This window comes from Sinohyriopsis cumingii, chromosome 2 (genome assembly GCF_028554795.1).
Source record: "Sinohyriopsis cumingii isolate HCF-2022 chromosome 2, ASM2855479v2, whole genome shotgun sequence".
NCBI classification, from domain to species: Eukaryota; Metazoa; Mollusca; class Bivalvia; order Unionida; family Unionidae; genus Sinohyriopsis; species Sinohyriopsis cumingii.
The window spans coordinates 72,200,563-72,212,835 of record NC_142962.1 but is presented as its reverse complement, the minus strand read 5'-3'; the positions used below and the strand labels follow the sequence as shown (position 1 = coordinate 72,212,835).

General features: G+C 35.1%; 1 protein-coding gene across 4 annotated transcripts in view; it reads right to left on the bottom strand.

The window, feature by feature from the left end:
• The window catches only part of LOC149805151 (serine palmitoyltransferase 2-like), a 58,674-nt gene that overhangs the window by 27,975 nt on the left and 18,426 nt on the right, over positions 1–12,273 (bottom strand). For all 4 annotated transcript variants that reach the window (XM_089947889.1, XM_089947887.1, XM_089947890.1 and 1 more), the window contains 4 exons: positions 5,287–5,432; positions 2,355–2,479; positions 1,334–1,427; positions 127–232 (listed from right to left, as the gene is read on the bottom strand). In XM_089947889.1, coding sequence (XP_089804015.1) covers positions 127–232; positions 1,334–1,427; positions 2,355–2,479; positions 5,287–5,432 — 471 coding nt within the window. The remainder of the gene's footprint in view (positions 1–126; positions 233–1,333; positions 1,428–2,354; positions 2,480–5,286; positions 5,433–12,273) is intronic.

The window sequence follows — 12,273 nt, the reverse complement described above, 5'->3', positions numbered from 1 at the left end:
TGGAAAAAAGTACCACATCATAGGCATACTTAGCCTTCGGCCCAGAGAACTAACAGGAGATCATCCAAAGTTGTGAAAGTTTTGTTTACCGAAAAAGCTAAAACAAAACATGTACTTTAAACAAACCTGTATACCCCTTCTACAACGATAAGGATCTTTTTCCATGGTCGGTGTGTTCGAGGTTGACCACCTACTACAGCATCTCGCAATTTTGCCTCTAAATCTTTCATGTCTGCAATAAAAGATATGCAAAATAATCCAAATAATCAGTCTGAATCTTCGTTCAATGTAAAATGGATGATAATTCAGATCTACAGTTATTCAATGTGACAAAACCTAAAGTACCATAATCCTAATATATATAACAAATATAATCAAACTTGTTCCAAACATACTAATAATTAATTTGCAGTGACTTAAAATTTTCCTGATTAGCTAAGCTGTACAAGAAAAGCAATGCAGAACAAAACACGTACCTGCTACTTTGAACTTCTATGGATACGAATTTATTATATATAATAACCTGCATCCACACAGAGATGTCTGTCTGCTCTCTTTTAAGCAATATTACCTTCATTATCAATGTTTGCCCTACTTATTAAGAATTTAAAGCAAACAGCAATGACTCTAGTCTGCTGGTGAATTGTGCAATGACAAATCTGGGTCTACATTAATTACTGAGTGTATACTGTACTACGATAAATACAATATGCAAAACTTTCATATTACCTACTATTGTTTAAATGTTTTGATTTTAATATGTGAAATGTACCTATTATTTACTATTGTGTTTAAATGTTCTAAAGTGAAATGTGACTATTAATTACTATTTTATACAATGTATCTATTACTTACTATCATATTTAAACATTTTGATTTATGTAAAATGTACCTATTAGTAACAACTGTATTTAAAAGTTTTGATTGATATAAAATATACCTACAATGTTTAATTGTATTTAAAGGTTAAATTATGTAAAGAGTACCCATTAATTACTATTATGTATCAAGGTTCTCAATTATATAAAATGTACCTATCACTTACTACTGTGTTTAAAGATTTTGATTTAGGTGAAGTATACCTATTACTTACTACTGTGTTTAAAGATTTTGATTTATGTGAAATGTACCTATTACTTACTACTGTGTATAAAGATTTTGATTTACGTGAAATGTACCTATTACTATCTACTGTGTTTAAAGATTTTGATTTATGTGAAATGTACCTATTACTTACTACTGTGTATAAAGATTTTGATTTATGTGAAATGTACCTATTACTTACTACTGTGTATAAAGATTCTGATTTATGTGAAGTATACCTATTACTTACTATTGTGCTTAAAGGTGTTAATTGTGGCTCCTGACAGTCGACTTCCCAGGACTAGCGATGCATGGTTAATCTCATCACTCAGTATAAGACAGCCCTGCAGAAAGAAAATAAATACATGCTGTTCCAATATTTGAGACATTATGGTGAAAAAAAGAACTTGCAATTTCTAATTCAAAACTAATTCAACTAAAGTGAATCACTTGCAATTCAAAGGTATCAAATATTGTGATTTGGTTAGAAAATGCATATACTTAGGTATTTAATTTCATGAATCGGCAATTGAACCCCCTGAACCAAGCAAATGCTAAATATCTGAATGATGACATATACATCTCTGTGAAAGGTAATGCTTCTATTCACTGCCATGCATTTTCGAGTAAACTGGATAAATGCCTACGGCAGTAATTAGGTTGATTAGGTAAGGTGACCAATGCGAGCACTTAGCATAAATGTAGAGATCTAAATTAAACAGAGCTTTTTAGAAACAAAGCAATTTTTTTTCATGTAAAAACAGTTCTGTCAAAACTGAGTTTCACTGCCTATACCACAATTTTAAATTTCTACAACAGAAATAGTGCTCAAGTTACATGCTTGAACAGAGCAACCTGGGTGGCCAAGTGGTGTAAAGCGGCTACCTTTTCTGATCACTGCCATTTCACTTCACTTCTATGTTGGGTCAAGTCTCATGTGGATATATGAGAAAGCATGCTAGTAACTTTCCATGAGTCAGTGGCCTATCATGTGCTGAAAAATGGCATTAAACCCAAAATAACACAACTACATGCTTGAACCGAGAGGTACATTTCACCATAGGGCACTTTTTTTAAAGGAAAAAGAGGACATGCCACTAATAACATATTGCATCACATTACCTTCTCATTCAAACAGGAAAAACAACATAACCTTTTTGTACATGTATCCTGAATGAAATGAACCAAACATAACATGACATTAATAATAATAATCATAATAGAGTGCTGGGAAATCATTAGGAATACTTTAGTAAAAGGCTGGTTGCTACCTTGCCCACCAAACATGGCATGTTCATAGAGTTCGTGGCAAAACCCATAGGCACAGTAATGGCTGCTTCAACTCCTAGAAACTCAGCTACAAGGTCATCCAGCTGTTTGTGTATTTCTTGATATCCTATAAGGGAAGACAAATATATGATTATCAATTATATGATTTTGATAACAATCACCAAATTCTGAAAAGCATGTATTTAGTTCTTTCTGTCATCACATATTTCAGCAATTTGTTGTCCATATTGATCAGTCAACTATAATATAAGATTGTGTAAATCAAGCACCAAATTCCAAACAGCAGACAATGAATTGTCATCACATAATGTGTAAGCTAACTGGTGTCCATACTGTTCATTCAACTACAAGATAGGATTGCGTCTAACAAGCACCTATTTCAAAACAGTATCATATATTTAACTTATAACCACAAGCTAAAAGACCTATGGGTACATTATATGACAGTCCAAAAAATCAAAACCTCCAAACCTTTGTTGATACTGATGGATGATTGGAGAACCTAATCTAATATCACCTAATCATAACATCTGTCTGCAACACATCAGTGTACATTTAGACACTTACCAGTATTTCTTGTGTTTCCTAAGATAACATCAGTTAAAGGGTCCTTTTGGTAATATGTACAGAATATTTCCTGATCAAAGCAAATATTTGATGACTTGTAAATCCATGTGGAATAACACCAATCCTAGATCCTGTGGCCATTCTGAAATTTATGCCTACATGCAGCTGTTACCAAGTACTGGTAAGAGTCTAAAATGTACACCTTTATGTTTTGGGACAGATACGTTTTGGGACAGGTATGTTTGGGGACGAATCTCTATGCAGCAAAAATGCATATTTTAATGAAACCATCAATATCAACACAGGGTTGAGGGACTTATGTATTGGTCTAATTATATAAAAGCAGATTAGGATTGAGACTTTTTGAAATTAAGTATGTCATACACATATATCTCATAAAAGGCTTTTAATTATTTTAATTATAATAAACAAACATAAATCATCTAAAATGGCTTTCCTTGCAAGTACTCCTCTGTTTGAGATTTTATTGAAAATAGTATTATACTTCACAACTTTGTACTTAATTCATGGCATTCATCAACACAAGCATGTGTGTGTGTGTGTGTGATTGGCATTTTTAATGTAGCTTTAACAATTTTTCAGTCATATTGCTATGATGTCTGCAGTGTGGCAGTTTACAGTGATGTCTAGCACTGGGGTATCATGCTGCAAACATGTAGCATGATGTCCCACCCAGTCACATTATCCTGACACCAGGCCGACCAGTCCTAACACTAACCTCTTAATGCTAAGCGCCTAGTGAGGCAGATGGTAGTACCATTTTTTTGTAAGTCTTTGATATGACATGGGATCCGGGGAAGGCACCTTTAAAGTAAAGTACTCACCCATAGATGCAATTTAGAAATTTCTTATCATTTTATTATGTGAAATCAAAGTACCCTGACATATATTTTTAAAAAACTGCCTTCCTTGGGTACCATGTATGTTTAAATGGAACAGACCTGGGTTCAAATCCAGTAAGATCCTTCTTATTTAATGTGCCATTTGAGATGGAAAAAATTTATTTAATTGCTTATATTTTCACAAAACACTGCAAAAAATAAAAGGTAAACTGCTGACTACACGGGATCCAGTAAGAAATATGCTACTTCAATCCGTTTTACATATTGCTAACCAATATGTCTGAGCATAAAAAAAGAAAATTTGCTTGTTACTAGTAAATAATGGATATATTTCAACTTGTGGGTGAGAAACTTAAGTATTTTGACTTGTGGCTTCAACACATGAAAATACAGAGTTTTTCACCAATTTATATATTCTATCAAACATTCCGAGATGCCAACCATTAAGCATACTTGTCAGGAATCCTAACATCAATGTTTTGAAATGTAGGCAATATGTCCAGAATGGATACCATGTTACTTAAAAGAAATTTCTACAGAATAATATTGCATCTTTCAATGAACCTACACATACCTGCATATAGTCTGTAACAATCAAGGTCTAAAGAGAGTAAATAGTGTACCCATTCCTTAAATTAAAGAGCCTTGAATTCCTTCCAAATCTTTTGTTGTTGCCAAAACAGGAACTACAGAAATTATTTTTCACCACAAATTTTTGGCATTTACTTTGATCTAAATCCCAGACTCAATTTATAAGCTAGTTACAACACACTTTACTGGCTTGCTGTTGTCTTCATGCTGCTTTTCATACCAAGAAACTAAATTTTATGTACCAGTTGATCTCACTGGTTCAAAGGTACTTTCTTCCGAACTATAAAACCTGTTCAAACTTTTATCCCCTGAAATTGTGATTGTCCATTATATCATCAATATAGTTCTCGATGCAGAATTTTCATTACAAATTCATAATAATTCTGCAAATCCAGAATGGATGGCATCTCTGAGTTACACTTTATCACATCAATTTTTTGTGTGTGAACAGGAGCGAAGTCAAGTATGTGCTTTCTAAGACAGACATGTTAACTTAAAATTAATCTTCATTAGCATATTTGATTTAAAAATTAAGAAAAAATCAAACCTCATATGGTAAAGATTTACACTGTAATATTAAGTAAAAACCAAGAGCATCATTCACTTTAACTTATTCAAGAACCCAACCAAATGATTATTAGCGTTTCATTCCAAGTTCTGTATATTCTGACAGGGTCTCAACTTTTCAATAGATGTTTCTGAGACAATTTAAACATATATACCCCCCAAAAAACATATTCTAGATAAAAAAATTTAAGACACTTGCAAGAGAGATGAATAAAGATTTTTAAAAAAGCAAAAATTGAATAAAACAAATGACTGACTCATCTGATTTAGTCAGTTTTCATCAATGGAATTCTGTTCTCAGCTAGTGATATGACTTGAAATTTACCAAGCTCCTGTCTACTTGCACCAGATGACAGCCCCCACTGATGTACATTTTTCTCCACAGCATCAGCACATGGACCATTATTCTCAGCAAATCCCAGGTAGTTGTAGGAACCAAAGTTCATCACTTTCTTTTTCTTATCTGTCAGCCTAGTCAGATATTAACTATAACTATTAGCAATGGATGTTCGCTAAGGGTCCTGCTCAATACAATTTACTTTGAAGGGTCTTAAACAAAGAATGGGCAATCAGGGGCCATAACTCTTCTAAATGATAAGTGAAATGCTGGAAATTTCAATTTGTTCAAGGTCTATAATTATCATGGTGCCTGCCTAATATGCTGAAATCAAACAACACCTGGTAAAATAATATTGGATAAACCAAAGTTGGGAAGACAGATAATCTGACGGAATAACTTGTGTAAATAATGTCATGGAATCAACTTAGTTCAAGACCTTCATCAATATAAAGCCACACACCAAATTTAGTTAAAATCCAACAAACCTTGGTAAAGTTATGCCACTGATAACAATGCAAGGAGGACAGACACTCTGGGAGCATAACTCTTGTAAATGATGGAAATGAAACTCATTCAAGGTCATATCAACATTAAGATGCATGCCACTTGGTACAGAATTTTCATGCAAACAAATTCATGTTATATTTGAAAGTTTTCAAACAACTTCAAAGTTATTATAAGTTTTCCATGTTACTTAATTCTGATATACCAGATTAGGTGCAAATTATTTCCATATTTTAATTAAACATAATTTTAAGTTCAAAAAAATATGTAATGTAAGGCACCAACAGGATCTTTGTCCAGAATTGTTTTGCAATATTATTAAAAATATCTAACTAATGTTGTGATTTTTTGATTACACTGACATTATAGAACCAATCTTATAACATTAACTTCAAGTATAATAGAGGTGCACAGTTTTACAGGGATATCAGTTTACTGTGGTATTTTGTTCTGGCAGTATATATCATGGTATGTTCCACCATACTACTACTAAGGCAGTTTCTATCAGTAAGGACAGTAATTCTCAAGCACTCTTAATGCAAATTTAAAGATATTAAAATTAAAAGCAAGTTACCATTTTTCATGACAAAATACTTTCAAAAATTATTAATCTTTTGCAAAATAATTTTATCTATTCAACTCTGAAATACAGTATATGAAATCTGTAATCATGGCTGAAAATGTCACATTTCCCCTCATGCTTTTAAATTTGGGCGTCATCTAACTGATGAGATCCTCTCCACTAAAGACAAAGTTTTTCTTCACAATGTCTGCCTGACAAGAGTCATGTGTTGAGTATATATTTCTCTCATTTTCTGGATTAGCTTCCAAACCAGAACTGCTGAGGGGAAGGCACAGCCCAAATTCCCTCTTAGTCAATTGAAGGGCATCGACAGCCCATACATTCGGATTCAGGAATGGGGAGACAAGGGTGGGCAGTTTGTTGTTCCACCATGTCACAAACAGGATTACCATCACTCGATCCCAAAGACTGCACACTTTGTAGACAGATGGAGGGATCATTGTGTGCATTAGCTGTTCCCCATCCTCGACAAAGAATCAGCCAGAACCATGAGCCTGCCCTGAATGTGTAATACCTGAATGCTTAATTCGATGTTGGGAACACCAATGAAGGTAACCAAATATCAACACACATAGTTGTGGTGGTCAATTACCTTTGGAAACAATGTGGAATAAAGTCACCATACTATGCCAAAGATGGAAGGCTTTGAGGATTGACTTCATTTCCAAGAGACTGATATAAAGGGTTCTCTCTAGTTTTGTCCACTTGCAACTTTCCATCTTGAAATCCAGTAACAAGTGGGCCTCCAACATGACAAGCTTATGTCTATGCAGACTATGACTATGTTGTGTTGATTCTAACAGATTTCCTGATGCCAGCTTGTCTCTGTTCTGCCATTGAATCAGGTAGTGTTTGATTTCTGCTGAGATCTTCACCTGTTGATCTAATGGAGAAGAAATCAGTTGCCACTGAGAGAGGAGTGCATCTGCAAAAGGGCACATGTAGAAGCAGCCAAGACTTATGAGATCCATAGCTGCAATGAAGAGGCCAAGGAGATGAAGAAACTCTCTCGCCATGATAAATTTTAGTGAGGAAGGTCTATCTGATGCTATGTTTTGTTGTTGTTGTTGTAGGGTTTAACGCCATTTTTCAGCACACGATAGGCTATACATGGCGGCCAGTATTAATGGTGGAGGAAGAACCCGGAAAGAACCACCGACCCACGAGAAGCTACTGGCAAGCTTTCTCACATACCCACATTAGCCGAATCCGAGACTCGAACCCATGCAGACAGAGGTGAGATGGCAGTGATCCGTAATGGAGAGCACTTTAGACCACTCGGCTACTCGGGGCCACCTGATGCTATGCAGTCAGTGATGCTATGTAGTCAATGATGCTATGTAGTCAGTGATGCTATGTAGTCAATGATGCTATGTAGTCAGTGATGCTATGTAGTCAATGATGCTATGTAGTCAATGATGCTATGTAGTCAATGATGCTATGTAGTCAGTGATGCTATGTAGTCAATGATGTTATGTAGTCAGTGATGCTATGTAGTCAATGATGCTATGTAGTCAGTGAAGCTATGTAGTCAATGATGCTATGTAGTCAATGATGTTATGTAGTCAGTGATGCTATGTAGTCAATGATGTTATGTAGTCAATGATGTTATGTAGTCAATGATGCTATGTAGTCAATGATGCTATGTAGTCAATGATGAACAGAAAGCCCTGGGATGCTGTTTTTCAAACAATCTCTAACTCCCTTGACTAGCAAAGCCTTTAACACCTACAATAAGTCAGGCCTTCACTGGGTTGATTGGGACTAATGAGAGGGGAGAGGACAGACTGAACAAGATGCAAAATCTCTCCGGAAAACAACTGTATCATCCACTTGACATGAGGAAATAAACTAGTCCATGAGACATTCAACAAGGAGCCTGCCACCCACCTGAGGGATGTCTGGGGGGACAGAATTAGGTATAAGTAATTTTTTAGTGTTGTGAGGCTGAGAGGAGGAACAAACCTGTTTTCTCTCTCTTTTACCTGTCTGCCCGTCTGCAGGAAGAAGGAGTAGATGATCTACAACTGCACACTCTGTCTCTGCAAGGCTGTCACATATGAGTATAACCTCTATCATATCTTTGACACTTATCATCTGGCCTCTGAGGATGCTCATGTGTGGGCAAGCCAAGAACAGATTTAGTTTTGACTGAGGTAACTCCTTTGCAGCCTGTTTTCTGATTTCCTCAATATATTCTCAAATACGAGTATGGATCCAAAATTGAGGGAGCACAAGGTGATGTGTCTTGAGTAATGCTGGGTGTAATAGAGTATACCTTCATATTAGAACTAGGTTAGAGGAGGCTGTTAGGGTGTTAGCTATAGCATGATGGGCCACATCATTAATGACTTGAGAGATGCAACTGACCGCATCTCAAGCATGATTATTTTCTGATTTCTCCGCCAAGCAGTACACAATAAGAGGCCAAATCCAACAGAAAGGAAATAAACACCACATTACATACAAGGTTTGATGTGACACAGAAAACTTGTTTATCCATTTTTAATACAGAGGGGACATCATATTTATGGCAGTGAAATCTCTGTCAAGGCTAGGCACATCCATAGGTGTTATTATTGTGCAACCTGTACCAACACAGCGAAAAGGTGGCATGAGTTATTAGCAGGATCACGGGTTTTTCTCCTACTAAATGACTGGATATTTCCACAATCTTCGAAGATCAGTGTAACCTTTTGAAGGACAGATGTATGTCATCATCATCCTTATCAAATGTAGCCTTGACTTTGTAATTCATATTTGTAAGTGATGGTGAGGGACATTCCACAGAGGATAGGACATGAAAAATCTCTTCTATGTCTGCTTTGAAACTAAATTCTGTTGTTTCCATGATAAGATCAGAATTATCAGGAGTCTCTAAGTTGGAATGGTTGTTGACTTGCAGATCCTCTTCCTCCAGTGGGTATGTTCAGGGATATGTCATACACTACAGCAAAGATGCAACCATCTCATTAGCATGGATTGACGAAAATTTTCCACAATGGAAAGCTAAAAGAGGTGGTTTTGGGACATTCCAGACCACTTGTACACTAATATGATGGTCAGGCATAGCTGGCTGGACTGGCTGGGACTGCACAGAAAGCTGGGCCAATTTGGCTGACTGGCTTGACTGGTTACACTGCTTCACTTGTGCACATTGTACAATTGTTCTTTCTCAATAATTTGAATGCAAATGATTGATCTCTTACTGAACAATTGGATATTATGACATCAATTAATAACGACAAAACTCACTGCAGAAAAGATGAAAACTGAGAATGTTCATTGCATTTTGCTTGTTAGTTTTTCATTTAATTCTACTTATGATGAATTAAATAGATACTAATGATATCTCTCTGTTGTTTACTGTAAAGATATCTCTCTGTTGTTTACTGTAAATGATGTAAGCACCAGCTTGAAGTTTCATTCACTATTTTTTTTGGAATTACTTTATTGCACAGAAATAACACTTATTTTATCACATCAAGTGCCATACCCTTTTTAGTTTACATCCAACAAACTTTGGTAAAGTTATGCTGCAGACACCGAACTCAGGAGGATTGGAAATCAGGAGGCGAATCTCCTGGAAGTGATGTCTTGGAATGCTGAAATCTACATCATTCAAGGTCTCATCAATATACAGTTGCATGACAAATTTGGCTGAAATTCAACAACACTTGGGAAAGGTAAGCTGTGCAAATGAAAGTAATCTGAGATAACCAATCAGGGGCCACAACTCATCTAAATGATGACAAAAAAATTCAAACTCAAGGTCTCATCAAAATAAGGCTACATGCCAAATGGTTACAATCCAAAAATTTACAGTTATCTAGAGGAACCAAATTACTGACAGACAGACTGAGAGTGATACAGAAGGACACCCAGACAGATGTACAGATGAACATGATAACTATAGGACTATGACTTGTTGAGCAGGACCCCAACAGTTTCATTTTTCTATAGAAAAAGAAGATAAACACTGAAAACTAGTGCAGTAATTAAGAACATAACCAGTGAAACCTGTTTTAGACAACATTAGGGCACCTATAATCAATAATGATAACTGGACACCATTACATTGTTAAGTTTCTTATTCTTCATTATTACTTCAATGTCAACATAAAAGATCACAACTCTATAAAGGACATAAATTTTGATCCCTCAAGTGTCATATATAGACAAGTTTCACTGTACATTCCATAGTTCATAGCATCTATTATAAAGCTCTTTGATTCAAACCACTAATCAAACCGATAAAAAGTGATCTAAATTGGGAGTTGATCTGATTTCAGACAACAATTTTTTAACTTTTATATAAAAAACTTGAATTATGAAAAGAAATTTTAATTGGAAAGTTGTTTCATTTTTGGAGCTGATTGGTATATATCTTACAGGCATCATGATATCAATTCTCTTTATCTTTAAGCTCTGTTTAACCCAGAAAACAGAATGCATGATATCAATAGCTGAATAATGCTTAATGATCATATGGTTCCTCAACAAATTTTATCCAATCATGATTAACTAAAAATAAAACAGATTCCAGAAAGAAGAAAATTTAGAAGAAACACACCTTGTCAGTTGTGGCAAAGGATGCATTTGAGGACTCAATTTCTTTTATCGATACTTCAGTGTATGATAAAATCAACTGATTTTAGGAAAAGGCTCCACTGCAAAGGAAGCAGATTTTACATAGGTTCATTCTGAACTTGCTTAGCTGCCATCAAGTAATGTTATTCCTTGCTGAAATATGACTGGTTGGTTGACCAAGGAACTGACAGGTATCTATGCAAAATCATTGATGGGTGTTGTGCAAGGCAATACTGTTTTGATCTCCTAACAATGTTCATGGACTGTAGATCTAATGTAACTTGGGTAACTTTAATATGTTACCTTTCATCTTGTATGTTTTTAACAAGGTATGGCTAGAACAAAGTATTCGTCAACCACACCACTTCAAAACAAAGAATTATGACCAGTTTATTCAAAACCGGAATAGGAGACTGGAGGATTCCAGTAAAGCATTATTTTGTACAACTCTTGTATTTTTCAATTTCAGCCTTATTTACAATACATTACTCAAAAATGTCTGCATGCTTTGGCACAACTGAGAGTCATCAAATATATTACAAACTGAAGGTGAAAGATGGGCAAACTGTCTTAATTAATTAGAGAAATTGCAAATTTTGCAATATTATAGAAAATGAATTCCATTTTGTTTTCAAGCGTAAAATTTATATCCTAATAAAGAACCTGGTACAGCTAATATCAAACCCAAGTAAGCAAAGCTGTTATTTAGACACAGTTACTGCTTCTATTCCTTGTTTTGCAGGTTCTAAGATGTAAAATAAGCCTGATGTGCCATGCTGCAAGTCTTAAGAGGCAACCAATGAAACAAAAGTCATAGTGGCTCATTGGTTAGCACTAAATAACCTACCCGAGTTCTTGCCATAAAACACCAAAACTTGATGTCAAACAGATCAATGATAATTAATTGAAACATGTGATATCTGGTAGCTCAATGACATTTATGATAGCCATAGTATACAAGTCTTGGCAAATAAAAAGTAATTTCTGAAAGGGCTATAAAAAGGATCTTAAAATAAAATAACATGTATATAGCTTATGAGTACCATTTTTTATTTGTCATTGATCTTTGTTTCATCACAATAACATGTTAGGTAAGTGGAACAAAACACTGTTTTTTTAAACGACAGGTCAGCTCAGAACACTGTGAAAGGCTTTAAATTTGATGGGTTCTAATTTTCAAGGTTTTCATGGGTGAGCTAGACCACAAATTTAAATATCAATCAAGCCAACATACAACCCCCTTCCCCAGTCACATGCAGTGGAAATGTATCACCTATTTCATTCTTCCTTTTAAC